The sequence below is a fragment of the Heptranchias perlo genome, chromosome 6 (genome assembly GCF_035084215.1).
Source record: "Heptranchias perlo isolate sHepPer1 chromosome 6, sHepPer1.hap1, whole genome shotgun sequence".
In the NCBI taxonomy this organism is placed as follows: Eukaryota; Metazoa; Chordata; class Chondrichthyes; order Hexanchiformes; family Hexanchidae; genus Heptranchias; species Heptranchias perlo.
This window is the reverse complement of record NC_090330.1, coordinates 40989996-41008746: the sequence shown is the minus strand read 5'-3', so window position 1 is coordinate 41008746 and position 18751 is coordinate 40989996. Positions and strand designations below refer to the sequence as shown.

General features: G+C 42.3%; 1 protein-coding gene across 2 annotated transcripts in view; it reads left to right on the top strand.

The window, feature by feature from the left end:
* LOC137322931 (coiled-coil domain-containing protein 138-like) overlaps positions 1–18751 on the top strand; it is a 109525-nt gene that overhangs the window by 79256 nt on the left and 11518 nt on the right. The window contains exons 12-14 of one of the 2 annotated variants that reach the window (XM_067986168.1): positions 1760–1952; positions 2048–2095; positions 14501–14677. In XM_067986168.1, the coding sequence (XP_067842269.1) occupies positions 1760–1952; positions 2048–2095; positions 14501–14677 (418 nt within the window). The remainder of the gene's footprint in view (positions 1–1759; positions 1953–2047; positions 2096–14500; positions 14678–18751) is intronic. The other variant, XM_067986169.1, reaches the window with a different exon arrangement.

Below are 18751 nucleotides of genomic sequence, written 5' to 3'. Positions count from 1 at the left end.
TCCCTCCTGACTGTATATTACTGTACCACCACCTCTGGTAGGTCTGTCCTGCCTGTGGGACAAGACATACTCGGGGATGGTAATGGAAGAGTCTGGGACATTTGCTGTAAGGTATGATTCTGTGAGTATGGCTATGACAGGCTGTTGCTCGACTAGTCTGTGGGACACCTCCCCAATTTTGACACAAGTCCCCAGATGTTAGTGAGGAGGACTTTGCAGGGTCGAGTGGGCTTGGTTTGCCTTTGTCGTGTCCGGTGCGTAGTTGTCCGTTGCTGGGTGGTCCGTCGGGTTTTATTCTTATTGTAGCGAGATTTTACAACTGAGTGGCTTGCTAGGCCATTTCAGAGGGCGATTAAGAATCAACCACGTTGCTGTGGGCCTCGAGTCACATATAGGCCAGACCGGGTAAAGACATCAGGTTTCCGTCCCTAAAGGACATTAGTGAACCAGATGGGTTTTTAGGACAATCCGATAGTCCCATAACCACCATTACTGATACTAGTTTTTTTTATTCCAGATTTTTTATTTTAATTAATTGAATTTAAATTCCGTGGCGGATTTGAACTCATGACTCCGGATTATTAGTCCAGGCCTCTGGATTACTCGTCTAGCAACATAACCACTATGCTACCTTACCCAAATACAGTTACAACACAGAAGGAGGCCATTTGGCCGAACGAGTCCATGCCGGCTCTGTGCAAGACCAATCCAGCTCGTCTCACTCTCCCGCCCTATCTCCGTTGTCCTGCAAGTTTTTTCCTTTCAAGTACTTACCCAGTTCCCTTTTGACGGCCATGATTGAATCTGCCTCCACCACCCTCTCGAGCAGTGCAGTCCAGATCCTAACCGCTCGTTGTGTAAAAAAAAGTTTTTCCTCATGTCATTTTTGGTTCTTTTGCCAATCACCTTAAATCTATGTCCTCTGGTTCTTGACCCTTCCACCAATAGGAATAGTTTCTCTCTATCTACTCTCTCTGGACCCTTCATGATTTTGAACACCTCTATCAAATCTCCTCGCAACCGTCTCTGTTCCAGGAGAACAACCCTAGCTTCTCCATTCTATCCACGTAACTAAAGTCCCTCATCCCTGGAATCATTCCAGTAAATCTCTTCTGCACCCTGTCTAAGGCCTTCACATCTTTCCTAAAGTGCAGTGCCCAGAACTGGACACAATACTCCAATTGTGGCCGAAACAGTGTTTTATAAAGGTTCATCATGACTTCCATACTTTTGCACTCTATGCCTCTTTATAAAGGCCAGGATCCCGTATGCTTTTTTAACCGCTTTCTCAACCTGCCCTGCCACCTTCAACGATGTGTGCACATGTACCCCCAGATCCCTCTGTTCCTGTACCCCTTTTAGAGTTGTGTCCTCTAGTTTATGTTGCCTCTCCTCGTTCTTCCTACCGAAATGTATCACTTTGCATTTTTCTGCGATAAATTGCATCTGCCACGTGTCCGCCCATTCCACCAGCCTGTCTTTATCCTCATTTTTAGATACCCCTGGTGCTGCTCCTGGCATGCGCTTCTACACTCCTCATTGCTTTTGGTCTGCTGTTAGAAACAGGTTTTCTAACAGAAAATGAGTATGGGTTGAACAATTAGTAGGTGTACATGCAATTAAATAAATCTGAACTCCTTTTAATTACTGCTTCTAATTTTAAAAAGCCGGTAAAGATATAGTTATTAACAATAATACTGGGCTGTTGAATGTTTGAAGATTGCAGCAGTGATGTGTAACAATTGCATCTTTACTCCAGCAGACCTTGATTACTTCAACTATGCGAAGACTAGGAGAAGAACTGTTCCGGGGAACTGTGACCCAGATCGTGCAGGAGAGTCCTTCGGAATCTGTTGCAGAAGCCAAACCAAAGGCATCTGCTTTCTTCAGAAGCTCTGATCTTAATGTCCGATTTTTGTCAGCCCTCAGTATCCTCAAAACAATTACACAAGGTGAGCAGAAACTTTTAGCTAGAAAGGAATTTGATTTATTTTTATGATCTGCTGAGAGACCTACGAACCAAAACGCAGATTCTGCTTTATTTCAGGTACAGCTGGAAGATCCTTGATCCAGAGACAGTATTACGAAATTCAGGGTCTGACATTATTATTTTCATGCAAGACTTGATATAGTATCCAAAATTAAATATTTGGAATATATTAGAAATAAATTTCATTTGGAACCATAAAAGTTTATAGCTTAGAAGGAGACCATTCAGTGCATCATGTCTGTACCAGCCCTTTGCTTGAGTAATCCAAAACTAATTCCATACCTCATCCTTTCCTCATAGCCCTGTATCTTCCTCAGGTTCAAATATTTACTGAATTTTCTCTTAAAAGTTGTAATGGTCTCTATCACAGCCAGTCCCTGTGGCAAAAACATTCCATGCTCCAATTTCTCCCAACCCCTCTCCTCATTCTGTTGGAGACAATTTTAAATTGATGACCTCTTGTCACCGACTCCCAACCAAAGGAAATAGTCTTTCCTTATTCACTCTTATCAAAACTCTTCATAATTTTAAAAACCTCTGTTAAATCTCCTCTTAACCTTTTCTGCTCCAGTGGAAATCGTTCCAGTATCTCAAGTCTCTCTTAATAACTATAGATTCCCATCCCTGTCATTATCCTGGTGAATCTACACTGAACGTGCTTCATGACTTTAATGTCCTTTCTATAATGGGGTGCCCAAAACTCCACGTAGTACTCTAACTGTGGCGTAACCAATGTTTTGTACAAATTTATTATTTCTTTACTCTTGTACTCTGTACTCCTAATTATAAAATCTAAAGTGCCGTTGGCCTTTTTTTTTATGGCATTATCTATTTGCACTTCCAAGGAATTATAACAACAAGTACTTGCATGTTTATAACGCCTTTAATTTAGAAATGTGCCGCAAGGTGCTTGGAGAGGACCAGTCTATACCCCTAAGGGGCAAAAGCTCTATTTACCAAATAAAATAGACACAGTCGACAAAAGAGGTGAGAGATACCATAAAACTAAAGGAAAGAGCATACAAAAGTGCAAAGAATAGTGTAGATCCCGGGGACTGGGAGAGATGCAAAGGAAGACAAAAAGATAGTAAGAGCTGCAAAAAGGAAATATGAAAAGAAACTTGCAAGGAATATCAAGATTAACACACAGTTTTTACAATTATATTAGAAGAAAAAGGGTAATGTGGGTTTTATTGCAAATGAAAATGAGGAAATGGCAGACTTGTTGAATAATTACTTTGTGTCAGTTTTCATAGTAGAGGAAGAGGATAATATACCTGACATTCCAGGGAAACTAATAAGGAATCAAGAACTGGAACTCACTAAAGTTAATGTAAGCAAGAAAATAGTATTAGAAAAAATAATGGCACTAAAGACTGACAAATCCCCAGGACCTGATGGTTTCCACCCCAGGGTTTTAAAGGAAGTAGGTGAGGAAATTTCAGATGCTTTAGCCATAATCTTCCCAAGCTCTCTCAATTCAAGAATTGTCCCTTTTTATATTGGAAAATTGCAAATGTAACTCCATTATTTAAGAAAGGTGAGAGAGAGAAACCAGGAAATTATAGACGTTAGTTTAACATCTGTTGTGGGGAAGTTATTGGAATCTATAATTAAGGACAGTGTGACTGAACGCTTAGAGAAATTTGAGCTGATTAGAGAGAGCCAACATGGATTTTGTAAAGGATAGGTCATGTCTAACAAACCTCGTAGAATTTTATGAGGAAGTTAATAATGTAGTAGACAGGGGAATGTCTATGGATGTAGTTTATATGGACTTCCAGAAGGCATTTGATAAGGTTCCATTTAAAAGCCTGTTGGCTAAAATTAAAGCGCATGGAATTGAAGGCAAATTATTGACCTGGTTAGGAGATTGGTTAGGCAGTAGAAGACAGAGAGTAGGGATAATGGGTATGTACTCGAATTGGAAGGAAGTGACTAGTGGTGTCCCACAGGGATCTGTGCTGGGGCCTTGACTCTTCACTATAGTTATTAGTGACTTAGATAACACAACAAAGAGCCATATATTTAAGTTTGCGGATGACACAAAGATTGGTGACATAGTAAGTAGTGTAGATGGGAGTATAAAATTACAGAGACATTGATAGATTAAGTGAGTGGGCAAAACTGTGGCAGATGGATTTCAATGCAGGTGAGGTCATCCATTTTGGACCAAAAAGGATAGATCAGAGTATTTTTTAAATGATGAAAAGCTCGGAACAGTGGAGGCCCAAAGAGATTTAGGGGTCCATTTACACAGATCACTAAAAGATAATCAAAAAGGCTAATGGAATGTTAGCCTTTATGACTAGAGAGCTAGAATATAAAGGGGATGAAGTTTTGCTACAGCTATGCAAAGCCCTGGTGAGACCACATATGGAGTACTGTGTACAGTTCTGGGCACCGCACCTTGGAAAGGATATATTGGCCTTGAAAGGAGTGCAGCGCCGATTTACTAGAATGTTACCAGGGCTCCAAGGTTAGATTATGAGGAGAGATTACATAAACTAGGCTTGTATTCTCTGGAATATAGAAGGTTATGGGGTGATTTTACAAAGAATGTACAGCACAGAAACAGGCCATTTGACCCAACAGGTCATGCCGGTGTTTATGCTCCACGTAAGACTCCTCCCACCTTTTTTCATCTAACCCTATCAACATATCCTTCTATTCCCTTCTCCCTCATGTGTTTATCTGGCTTCCCTTTAAATGCACCAATGCTAGTCGCCTCAACTACTCCTTGTGGTAACGAGTTCCACATTCTAACCACTCTCTGGGTGAAGCAGTTTCTCCTGAATTCCCTATTGGATTTGTTAGTGACTATCTTATATTTATGGCCCCTAGTTCTGGTCTCCCCCTGCATGTGGAAACATCCTCTCTACATCTACCCTATCAATCCCTTTCATAATCTTAAGGTCATCCTTCAGTCTTTTTTTTAAAAGAGAAAAGAGCCCCAGCCGAACATGAAGGTTTTTAGGATTTTGAAAGGAATTGATAGGGTAGATGAAGAGAAACTTTTTCCACTGGTGGGGGAGTCTAGGACAAGGGGGTATAACCTTAAAATCAGAGCCACGCCATTCAGGAGAGAAGCTAGGAAACACTGCTTCACACAAAGGGTGGTAGAAGTGTGGAGCTCTCTCCCACAAAAGGCAGCAGATGGTAGCTTAATTCATAAATTTAAATCTGAGATCAATAGATTTGTGCTAGCCAAGGGTATTAAGGGATATAGAGCCAAGGTGGGTTGATGGAGTTTGGATACAGATCAGCCATAATCTCGTTGAATGGCGGAACAGGATTGAGGGGCTGAATGACCTACTCCTGTTCCTATGTAAGAAAAACGGGCACTGAGCCAAAAAAGGAAAGATAAGAGACCTTAGTCAATGAGTTTGATGTTATGGGAGATTTTAAAAGAGGAATCATAGAAATTTACAGCACAGAATAAGGCCATTCGGCCCATCATGTCTGTGCTGGTCGATAAAGAGCTATCCAGCTTAATCCCACTTTCCAGCTCTTGTGCCATAACCTTCAAGGCTACAGATCTTCAAGTGCACATCCAAGTACTTTTTAAATGTGATGAGGGTTTCTGTCTCTATCACCCTTTCAGGCTGTGAGTTCCAGACTCCCACCACCCTCTGGGTGAAAAGATTTCTCCTCAACTCCCCTCTAATCCTTCTACTAATTACTTCAAATTGATGCCACCTGGTTATTGACCTCTCTGCTAAGGAAAATAGATCCTTCCTATCCACTCTATCTAGGCCCCTCATAATTTTATAGACCTCAATTAAATCTCCCCTCAGCCTCCTCTGTTCCAAAGAAAACAACCCTAGCCAATCTGATCTTTTCTCATAGCTAAAATTCTCCAGTCCTGGCTACATCCTCATAAATCTCCTCTGTAACCTCTCTAGTGTACTCAAATCTTTCCTGTAATGTGGTGACCAGAAGTGTATGCAGTACTCTAGTTGTGGCCTAATTAGTGTTTTATATAGTTCTAGCATAACCTCCCAGCTCTTATATTCTATGACTCAGCTAATAAAGGAAACATAAGAAATAGGAGCAGGAGAAACTGGTATGCTTTTTGTGTCTTCTACTGTGAAGACAGATACAAAATATTTGTTTAACGCATCTGCCAATTCCTGAACCTCCATTATAATTTCTCCTGTCTCAGCCTCTATGGGACCAACGTTTACGTTTGCCACTCTCATTTTACATACTTGTAGAAGCTCTTACAATCTGTTTTTATATTTCTTGCTGGTTTACTTTCAAATTCTGTTTTCCCCCTTATCAATTTTTGGTCGTCCTTTGTTGGTTTCTAAAACTCTTTCAATCCCCAGGCTTATTACTCTTCTTGGCAACTTTATAGGCCTCTCCTTTCAATCTAATACTCTCCTTAACTTTTTTTAGTTAGCCACGGGTGAATCACTCTTCCCGTGGAGTTTTTATTTCTCAATGGAATGTATATTTGTTGAAAATATTGAAATATTTCTTTAAATGTTTGCCATTGCTTTTCATCTGTCAAACCCTTTAATTTAATTTCCCAATCTACCTTTGACAACTCCCCCTCATACCTATGTAATTGGCTTTATTTAAGTTTAAGACTCTAGTTTTTAACTTAAGTACGTTACTTTCAAACTCGATGTGAAATTCTATCATGTTATGATCGCTGTTCCCCAGCGGTTCTTTTATTGTGAGATTACTAATTAACCCTATCTCATTACACAATAGAAGATCTAAAATAGCCTGTTCCCTGGTTGGTTCCATGACGTATTGCTCTAGGAAACTGTCTCAAATACATTCCATGAACTCGTCTTCCAAACTACCTTCGCCAATTTGATTTGCCCAGTCTATATGCAGATTAAAGTCCCCCATTATTACTGCATTACCTTTGTTACAAGCTCCTATTATTTCATGATTAATACTCTGTCCAACAGTATAGCTGCTATTAGGGGGCGTATAAACTACTCCCACCAGTGTTTTCTGCCCCTTGTTATTTCTTATTTCCCCCCATACTGTTTCTACTTCCTGATCCTCTGAGCCAAGATCCTTTCTCACTACTGTCCTTATGTCATCCTTTATTATTAGTGCTACACCCCCTCCTTTTCTATTCTGCCTGTCTTTTTTAAATGTCATGTACCCTGGAATATTTAGTTCCCAACCTTGGTCATTTTGCAACCACGTTTCTAATGGCTATTAGGTCAAACCCATTTATCTTTATTTGTGCAATTAATTCATCTATCTTGTTACGAATGCTCCATGCATTCAGATAAAGAGCCTTTAATTTTGACTTTTTACCATTTTTTCCTGTTTTGACCTTACTTCTTGTTGCACTATTATTGGTAAACTCTCTGTCCCTTCCTGCCACACCCTGCTTATCTTTACCCAAGTCGCTACACTGTTCTATTGTCTTAACTTTTCTCATTAGATTTCTAAATTTCTCCTCACCTGACCCCTCTTCTCCCCCCCCCCCCCCCCTTTTAGTTTAAAGCCCTATCTACAGCCCTGTTTATTCGATTCGCCAGGTTTAAGTAGAGCCCAGTTTAAGTAGAGCCCGTCCCATCGGAACAGCTCCCTCTTTCCCCAGTACTGATGCCAGAGCCCCATGAATCGAAACCCCTTCCTCCTACACCACTCTTTGAGCCACGCATTTAACTCTCTGATCTGTTTGTCCCTATGCCAATTTGCATGTGGCTCAGGTAGAAAGTATCCTGTATGCCTTCTTAACCACCTTATCTACCTGTCCTGCTACCTTCAGGGGTCTGTGGACATGCACTCCAAGATCCCTCTGTTCCTCTAGGTGTGGGAGGCACCATCATTTCTAAAAACTGTTAGAAAATATTTATCTAATATCTCTGACACACTTTCATCCTCCACAGTTAGACTCCCTCCTTCATTCCTGAGTGGTAGTACCCCATATTCTTTTACTTTTATATGCTTAAAGCGTCCTGTTTCCTTTTATCAGCTAGAATTTTTTCAAATTTCCTTTTAGCTCTTCTAAACTCTCTTTTCACATCTCCACTACACTTTCTATATTCCTCGTGATTTTCTTTGGTATCATTAGCCCTTTTTCATCATATGTCTCCAATCAGTTTAATTTTAATCTCCCCATGGAACTCTAGACTTTGATCCATCCCTTTTTCCCCTCTAGGAATATATTTATTTTGTACTTCATGCATCTTGCATTTGAAAATTTTCCACTGCCAATCCACCTGCTCGCTAACTTTTCTGCCTTGTTAATTTGGGCCAGAATTTTATGTTGCTAAAGTTTACCGTCTTCCAGTCCAGTGCCACTAGCTTCATTATCTTTTTCTATTCTTGCACTGAACTTAACTATGTTGTGCTTCCTATTTCCCAGTTTCTCTGCTCTCAGATCAGTTATTTGTCCCCCTTCATTTCTTAGAACCAAATCTATCAAACCCCTTTGCTTGTTGGACTAGGTACCTCTGCAACTGTTGATTTGCTGAACCAGTCCCTCACCTACACTTGTGATGTCTTCATCCGCAACTAAACCAATATATTCCATTCCTTCTTCATCACTGGGTCAATATCCTGAAATTCTCTACCTAACACCATTTTGGAGGTGCCGTTGCTGCAAGGACTGCAATAGTTCAAGGAGAAGGCCCACTACCATCTTAGGCCAATAGGGAGGAACCTATTGGCTATATATCGTAAAAATCCCCAGTAGCTTTCCCATTGTGATGAATTTGTACAAAACAATCTGTATTCAGGAAGCCTACCAGCATAGCTGTTTGTGGTATCATAAAGTGAATCTTTTGGGTCTCTTTTTGTACTAATTCTGAAGTATCTCATCAGTAACATAAACATTATGTTTTCAACAAATTTGGTAAATGATTACCAAGCTTCAGATTGGTTTGTTTTGAAAATGAGCACTGTGAAATCCATCAGAGTGGCTGATCTGACCTTGTTGACCAAGGGCCCAAAATTCTGATGCGATGGGAAAGCGAAATTGAGGCAGATCCTCCGCCGGGGCGGACAAAGTGACAAAATTAGGGGTGTCACCCAGGCCTCCTGTTGGGAGACAGGTGGGTAGAGTCTGCTCACCTACCATCAAGGCAAGACTTGGGGGAAGTGTTTAGGAATGTTCCTGATTACTCCAGGAATTCCAGCCAGTGGAACCTCTAGTCAGCACAAAGAGCAGGTGTAAGTTCTGTCTTGGGCTTTAAAAAGACCCCCAAACAGCTGAAGGAGTAACAGTGATTGATTAGCTAATAAGGGCCACAATATGTATGTTCCAAGCTAAATTTTTTCTTTTTAAAAGGTAAAGTTCCTCTTCAGCCTGTTAAGAGCTTCTATCCCAAATCAGAGCGGCAGAGGCTCTAAATTGTTTGTCATAGGGATAGCTGGCATGGGAAATGTAGAAATTTACATTGATGCAGCAAGAAATGTTCTTCTGAATTTGGGGCAAAACAGAGGTAGCACCAGATTGTACTGTACTCGACTCGGAATGCTTGATACAATCATAAGTTTTTTTTATATAAGAAACTATACTTATACTTTGCTTGTTTGTAAACACAGAATTGCTAATAATTGAACAATGATTTGTGGAATTCTCATCACACTTGAACAAAATCTAATGTCTTTGTTGAAAAAACATTTTGCAAATATATATATATTTCTTCTGCACACAGTGATATTTGCTTGTCTATGTTTTTTCACATTTGCACCACAGACTTCCAAAACTGGCTCCATCACAATTACATTTTTTTTTCACCTTCAGCTGCTGAATTTTAAATATGTTGCTGAAGTAAATAATTCATACTGCAGAATTGAGGGAGTAAGTAAGACACTAAACTGAGGTCGCATCTCCCTGTTCCTATGGTTCGGGTGATGTTAAAGATTTCATTGGCCCTATTCAAAGAAGTCCAGGTAGTTCTCTGTGTCTTAGCCAACATTCTTCCCTCAACTGGTACCACTAAAAAACACATTAACTGGTCATTCATGTTATTGCTGTTTGTGGAACATTGCTGTGCACAGAACGACTGCTGCATTTTTTTTTTAAATTGCTTGTTCTCGGGATGTGGGTGATGCTAGCAAGGATGCATTTATCGCCCATCCCTAATTGCCTTGAGAAGGTCCTGGTGGGCCTTATAGCAATTTTCAACTAAATGAATTGCTTGGCCGTTTCAGAGGGCACTAACGGTAAAGCACATAGTGTGGAACTGGAGTGACAGTGTAGGCCAGACTGAGTACGGGTGGCAAGTTCCCTTTCCTGCAAAACATTAGCAAACCAATTGGGTTTTTACAAATATCTGGCAACTTTCATGGTCGTTTGTGGGCTGGCACCAGAAAAAAAAATTATAAATTTATTCAACTTAATTTTGCAACTTCTCATGGAGAGATTTGAGCACTCAGTCTTTGGGTTGTTAGTCCAGTTCCATAATACTACACTAATATACCCTGTTCACCTATATAACTAACTGGACTTTAAACAGTTCATTGTACATTAAGTGATTTGGTATGTTTTTGAGAGATGTGATCAGGTGCTATACAAATGCAAGTTCTCTTTCTGTAACAGCAGGGAATGAATATTATTCCAGGCGATTTTGAAAAAGTTGAATTTTAATTCATATAATAATAGAAATTTACAGCACAGAAGGAGGCCATTCGGCCCATCATGTCTGTGCCGGCCAAAAAAAGAGCTATCCGCTTAATCCCGCTTTTCAGCTCTTAGTCCGTAGCCATGTAGGTTGCGGCACTTCAAGTGCATATCCAGGTACTTTTTAAATGCAATGACGGTTTCTGCCTCTACCACCCTTTCAGGCAGTGAGTTCCAGACCCCCAACACCCGCTGGGTGAAAAAGATTCTCCTCAACTCCCCTCTAATCCTTCTACCAATTACTTTAAATCTATGTCCCCTGGTTATTGACCTCTCTGCTAAGGAAAATAGGTCCTTCCTATCCACTCTATCTAGGCCCCTCCTAATTTTATAGACCTCAATTAAATCTCCCTCAGCCTCCTCTGTTCCAAAGAAAACAACCCCAGCCTATCCAATCTTTCCTCATTGCTAAAATTCTCCAGTCCTGGCAACATCCTCGGAAATCTCCTCTGTACCCTCTCTAGTGTAATCACATCTTTCCTGTAATGTGGTGACCAGAACTGTACACTGTACTCAAGCTGTGGCCTAACTTGTGTTTTATACAGTTCTAGCATATTCCACCTGCTCTTATATTCTTATATTCTGTGTCTCGACTAATAAAGGAAAGTATCCTGTATACCTTCTTAACCACCTTATCTACCTGCCCTGCTACCTTCAGGGATCTGTGGATGTGCACTCCAAGGTCCCTCTGTTCCTCTACACTTCTCAGTATTCTACTATTTATTGTGTATTCCCTTGCCTTATTTGCCCTCCCCAAATGCATTACCTCACACTTCTCTGGATTGAATTCCATTTGCCATTTTTCTGCCCACCTGACCAGTCCATTGATAGCTTCCTGCTGTCTACAGCATTCCTCCTCACTATCAACCACATGGCCAATTTTTGTATCATCTACAAACTTCTTAATCATGTCCCCTACATTTAAGTCTAAACCACAAAAAGCAAGGTACCTGGTACTGAGCCCTGCGGTACCCCACTGGAAACAGCCTTCTAGTCACAGAAACACCCGTTGACCATTACCCTTTGCTTTCTGCTGCCAATTTTGGATCCAACTTGCCATTTTCCCTTGGATCTCATGGGCTTTTACTTTTCTGACCAGTCTGCCATGTGGGATCTTGTCAAAAGCCTTGCTAAAATCCATGTAGACTGCATCAAACGTGCTAGCCTCACCGACACTCCTTGTTACCTCCTCAAAAAATTCAATCAAGTTATTCAGACACGATCTTCTCTTAACAAATCCATGGTGATTGTCCATGATTAATCCGTGCCTTTCTAAATGACGATTAATGTCCCTCAGAATTTTTTTCAATAATTTGCCCACCACCGAGGTTAGGCTGACTGGTCTATAATTACTCGGTCTATCTCTTTCTCCCTTTTTAAATAACAGTACAACGTTAGCAGTCCTCCAGTCCTCCGGCACCACGCCTGTAGTCAGAGAGGATCGGAAAATAATGCTCAGAGCCTCCGCTATTTCCTCCGTTGCTTTTCTTAACAGCCTGGGATACAATTCATCCGGGCATGGCAATTTATCTACTTTCAAAGATGCTAAACCCCTTAATATTTTCTCTCTCACTATGTTTATCCCATCCAATATTTCACACTCCTCCTCCTTAACTACAATATCTGCATCATCCCCCTCTTTTGTGAAGACAGACGCAAAGTATTCATGAAGAACCCTGCCCACGTCTTCCGCCTCCTCACACAGGTTACCTTTCTGGTCTCTAAAAGGTCCTACTCTTTCCTTAGTTATCCTCTTGCTCTTTTTGTATTTATAAAGCATCTCTGGGTTTTCCTTGATTTTAATTGCTCTCTCTTTGCTTTCCAAATTTCCTTTTTAATTTCACTCCTGCATGTTATATACTCCTCTAGGCTTTCTGCAATAGTGAGCTCTCTGTATCAGATGTAAGCTTCCCTTTTTGGCCTTATCCTACCCTGTATGCTCCTTGACATCCAGGGAGCTCTAGATTTGGGAGTCCCATCCTTTTTCTTTGTGGGAGCATATTTGCTTTGAACCCTCATATCTCCTCTTTGAATGCCTCCCACTGCTCTGACACTGATTTGCCTTCAAGTAGCTGTTTCCAGTCCACTTTTGCTAAATCACTTCTCAGCTTAGTAAAATTGGCCTTTCCCCAATTGAGAACTTTTACTCCTGATATATCTTTGCCCTTTTCCATAACTATGCTAAATCTAACTGAATTATGATCACTACCACCAAAATGCTTTCCCACTGATACCCCTTCCACCTGCCCAGCTTCATTCCCTTAAACTAAGTCCAGAACTGCCTCCTCTCTTGTTGAGCTTGCTATATACTGGCTAAAAAAGTTCTTCTGAATGCATTTTATGAATTCTGTGCCCACTGTACCTTTCACACTGATTCTATCCCAGTTAATATTAGGGCAGTTGAAATCCCCTACTATTACTGCCCTATTGTTTTTGTGCTTCACAGAAATTTGCCTACATATTTGCTCTTCTATCTCCCTCTGACTGTTTGGGGGTCTATAGTACAGTCCCAGCAGTGTGATTGTTCCTTTTTTGTTCTTCAGTTCAACCCATATGGCCTCATTTGATGATTCTTCTAACATATCATCCGTCCTCACAGTTGTAATAGTTTCTTTAACCAATATTGCAACCCCCCCTCCTTTTTTATCCCCCTCTCTATCTTGTCTGAAAACCCTGTAACCAGGAATGTTGAGCTGCGATTCCTGCCCTTCTTTAAGCCATATTTCAGTAATAGCTATGATATCATACTTCTACATTTCTCTCTGTGCCCTCAGCTCATCTGCCTTATTCACTAGACTTCTTGCATTGAAGTATATACCATTAAGCACTGCCAAACTCCTTTGTTGTCTATTTTCTAGCCTTTGTTTCCTCTGCCTTCCAAACTCGCTTACTAATTTTCTGCCTTCCATTTCCAGCTTTGCTTCTCTCCCTTTTGAATCTATGCTCAGGTTCCCATCCCCCTGCCAAGCTAGTTTAAACCCTCCCCAACAGCACTAGCAAACCTCCCAACGATTTTGGCCCCGGCCCTGTTGAGGTACAACCCGTCCGGCTTGTACAGCCTGCCTCCCCCAGAACTGGTCCCAATGCCTCAGGAATCTAAAGCCTTCCCTCCTGCACCATCTCTCCAGCCACACATTCATCTACACCATCCTCCGATTTCTGTACTCACTAGCGCATGGGAAGGCTGTCAAAACTCTGTTACCTTTATGGTAAATATGTTGATGACGTCACATTTGGGTTCTAACTAGCAACCTGGGACAAAGAGAAAAATTTCAAAGCGTATAAATTGTTTAAGTATAATGTTTTGTAATACTTTGTCTTATAAACTACAGTAGTCATTGGAAGAATGCCATGCTCCCTCTTTGTTTCCTGACCAATTTATGGAAAAGAAAGAACTTGCATTTATATAGTGATTTGTTACATCCAATGCACTTCACAAGCAATTAATTACTGCAGCCACTGTTGTACGAAAGCAAACACAGCAGCCAATGTGTACACAAACAGTAAATGAGCTGAATGACCATTTAATTTGTTTTGATAGAGCACCCTATTCTTCTTCAGATAGTGCCATGGGTTTTTTACACCCACATGAACAGGCAGACGGGACCCGCTATCCAAAAGGTGGCAACTCCAATAATGCAGCAGTCCCTTTGTACTGCACTGAAGTGTCAGCCTCGATGATGTGCTCAAATCCTGGAGTGGGGCTTGAACACAGAACCTTCTGACTTCTGACCTGAGCCAAGTTGGTGCACTTTGTGATGTATTGTTTTGCTTCACTTTGTTGTATTTTGTGAGTATTGTTCCATGATATTGAGCAATTTTTCTCATCGTGACTATCACGGACATCATAGATAAAGAGTAATACAATATTTTTACTCAACGTGCTTCTCATTTAATAGTGGATTATCTGGCTCAAGCTTTTGACATTCTTCTTGTCGACCTGAAGACAGATGAAGGCAAGGCTTTGTTCTTGGAGTACCAGGCTGTGCAGATCATTCTTTGTTACCTGAAACCCTCTAGTAAAAGTCTGCTGTACAGTGCTGTTGACATCATTCTACAGATGACAATGGAGTCAAGTAAGTATCTATATATAATAGAATTTTCCACATAATAAATCTACTGATTTTTTTTGTGGCACATTGCATTAATACCATAAGCCTTAATTTTTGCCGTAACTCTGTTGTATGGCCTTCTAAAAATCCATATATACATCAAACACATACCCCTTATCTCTGTACTCTGTGATGTCCTCAAAAAAAATCAACTTAATGTCAAACGTGACCTGCTCTTTACAAATCCAAGCTGATTATCCTGATTAGCCTATGCCTTTTTAAGTGATCACAAATGTCATCCCATATCAAATTAATGCACAACTGAGGCAAGAATAACTGGCCTATAATTTCCTGACATCTCTTTCTCATTTCTTGAACAGGGTTTAACATTTTACCATCCTCCAGTGGAAAATGTTAGACTTTTGACACAATTTTGAAACTGTATTTCAAAAGTAATTCTTTGGCTGTGAAGTCCTTTGAGACATGCTGTGGATGTGAAAGGTGCTATATAAATGCAAGTTCATTCTTCTATCGTCTGGGGATCCAGTATTGTCTAAGATTTGGGAAAATTGACTACTAAATAAAATCATAAATATGGCCAGTAATCTCTCTTTGGGATTTAGATCTTGTTTTGCAGGAATTCAAAGCAGAACCAATTGAACCATTTTTTGACCTGCTTATATTGGTTAATGAGCTTCATGTCCCAGTGGTAGCCCATCTTCTATTATTTGGCATTCAGTTCTAATGCCACATCTAATTACATCTGCTGCAGCCACAGGGGATGCACCACGTAGAAGCATTAGGAAGAGGAAGTCAAAGGGTTTTGTAATCACCAAGGGTATGCACAAGGGTGTCTGACAGACTGTCATGTTTTTCATTTATATTTGGTTTATGTTAACTTCACATTAAATGTTATGATTATCACCACCATGGCTACATCTTGCCCATTCTTGAGTCCCTTTTGTGAAAGCGCCCTTACATGTGGTTGCTCATGAATGGCGAGACTTGATGCTACCCATTGGGTGCATTTGCAACGGATGCAATTCAATTGTGGCTTTCAAAAGGAAATTGGATAAGCACTTGAAGGGAAAAAAATTGCAGGGTCACGGGGATAGGGCAGGCAAGTGGGACCAGCTGGATTGCTCTTGCAGATAGCCGGGTCAGACTCAATGGGCTGAATGGCCACCTTCTGCGCTGTAATCATTCTATTCTATCTGATGTAAAGAATCTTACAACACCAGGTTATAGTCCAACAAATTTATTTGAAAATCACAAGCTTTCGGAGGCTTTCTCCTTCGTCAGGTGAATGTGGATATGAAATCCTTGAACGTTTCGCATTTATATTCAGAGAACAATACCTGGTGATTACAGATAATCTTTCCAACCGCCCGTTGTCAAGGCAATCAAAGTGTTCAGACAGAGAGGTGTTACCTACAGGACCACCGAATATACAAACGGCCAGAACACAAAACAGAGAGAGAGGGGGAGAAACATTCTAAAGGAAGAGAAAGACAGAGAATGACCCGTTGTATTAAAAACAGATAACTTTTATTCGCTGGTGGGGTAACGTGTAGCGTGAATTGCACCCAAGATCCCGGTTGAGGTCGTCCTCATGGGTGCGGAACTTGGCTATCAATTTCTGCTCGACGATTTTGCGTTGTTGTGTGCCTCGAAGGACGCCTTGGAGAACGCTTACCCGAAGATCGATGGCTGAATGTCCTTGACTGCTGAAGTGTCCCCCGACTGGGAGGGAACCCTCCTGTCTGGCGATTGTTGCGCGGTGTCCGTTCATCCGTTGTCACAGTGTCTGCATGGTCTCGCCAATGTACCATGCTCCGGGGCATCCTTTCCTGCAACGTATGAGGTAGACAACGTTGGCCGAGTCACAGGAGTATGAACCATGTACCTGGTGGGTGGTGTCCTCTCGTGTGATGTTGGTATCTGTGTCGATGATCTGGCATGTCTTGCAGAGGTTACCGTGGCAGGGTTGTGTGGTGTCGTGGACGCTGTTCTCTTGAAAGCTGGGTAATTTGCTGCGAAGGATGGTCTGTTTGAGGTTGGGTGGCTGCTTGAAGGCGAGTAGTGGAGGTGTGGGGATGGCCTTAGCGAGGTGTTCTTCATCATCGATGACATGTTGAAGGCTGCGGAGAACATGGCGTAGTTTCTCCGCTCCGGGGAAGTACTGGACGACGAAGGGTACTCTGTTGGTTGCGTCCCGTGTTAGTCTTCTGAGGAGGTCTATGCGATTTTTCGCTGTGGCCCGTCGGAACTGTCGATCGACGAGTCGAGCGTCATATCCCGTTCTTACGAGGGCGTCTTTCAGCGTCTGTAGGTGTCCATCGCGTTCCTCCTCGTCTGAGCAGATCCTGTGTATTCGCAGGGCCTGTCCATAGGGGATGGCCTCTTTGACGTGGTTAGGGTGGAAGCTGGAAAAGTGGAGCATCGTGAGGTTGTCCGTGGGCTTGCGGTAGAGTGAGGTGCTGAGGTGCCCGTCTCTGATGGAGATTCGTGTGTCCAAGAAAGAAACCGATTCTGAGGAGTAGTCCATGGTGAGCTTGATGGTGGGATGGAACTTGTTGCTGTTATCGTGTAGTCTCTTCAGTGATTCTTCGCTGTGGGTCCATAGAAAGAAAATGTTGTCGATGTATCTGGTGTACAGCGTTGGTTGGAGGTCCTGTGCAGTGAAGAAGTCCTGCTCGAACTTGTGCATGAAAATGTTGGCGTATTGGGGTGCGAATTTGGTCCCCATGGCTGTTCCGTGTGTTTGGGTAAAGAACTGGTTATCGAAGGTGAAGACATTGTGATCCAGGATGAAGCGGATGAGTTGTAGGATGGCGTCTGGAGATTGGCTGTTGTTGGTGTTGAGTACTGAGGCTGTTGCAGCGATGCAGTCATCGTGGGGGATACTGGTGTAGATTGCCGAGACGTCCATCGTGGTGAGAAGTGTTCCTGGTTCAACTGGTCCGTGGGTACTGAATTTTTGTAGGAAGTCTGTAGTGTCGCGACAAAAGCTGGGGGTTCCCTGTACGATGGGTTTCAGGATGCCCTCGACGTATCCAGAGAGGTTCTCACACAGGGTTCCGTTGCCTGATGCGATAGGACGTCCGGGTGTGTTGGCTTTGTGTATCTTTGGGAGGCAGTAGAAGTCTCCCACGCGGGGAGTACGTGGGATGAGAGCGCGTAGGATGCTTTGAAGGTCTGGATCGAAGGTCTTGATCAGTTTGTTGAGCTGGTGGGTGTGATCTTTGGTCGGATCTGTGGGTAACCGTCTGTAGTGTTCCTGGTTGTCCAGTTGTCGGTATGCTTCTTTGCAATAGTCCGTTCTGTTCTGTATGACGATGGCTCCTCCTTTGTCCGCTGGTTTGATGACGATGTTGCGGTTGGTCTTGAGAGCGTTGATGGCGTTGCGTTGTGCTCGGGTGACATTCTGGACTGTCTTGTGAGTGCGGCTGATGAATCTGGCATTGACTCATTTCCTGACAGCTTGAGCATACATGTCAAGCTTAGGGCAGCGACCCTCCGGAGGAGTCCAGTTTGACTCTTCTTCGGTTGCTGTACCGCAGATCCCTCTGTCTGCTGTTCCGGATCGTTGATTGTCTCATTGGGTTCGCTGCTGAAATCTTGGGATTTGTGGAAGAATTCCCGGAGCCTCATTCTCCTGATGAATTCCTCTGTGTCCGCCGCGAGACCAATGGGGTCCATTTTGGTAGTGGGGCAGAAATTGAGCCCTCGGCTGAGAACTTCGATTTCGTCTGGTTGAAGGGTGTGGTCGGACAAATTGACGATAGACTTCCCTGTGGTTGCCATCGTGGTACCAGGGGAAGCTTGGTTGATGCTGGTGGTGATGCCGAGTTTCTCAAGCTTCCTGCTCTTGGTTTTCATGTAGGCAGCGTAGTTCCATTGCCTCGTCTGTTTGGCGGTGTCTTGTAGCTGGTCTGCTGTATCCTGAGTACAGGTTGAGAGTATGGACTCTATCTTGGTTTCGAGGTTGCAGCTTCTGCTGGAGAGTTGGTGTACGAGATGGTTGCGGAGTGTGCGAGAGGTACGACGGCAGAGTCTCTCAGCGTAATCCGAGTTGTATGTCGACTTGAGTGGGTT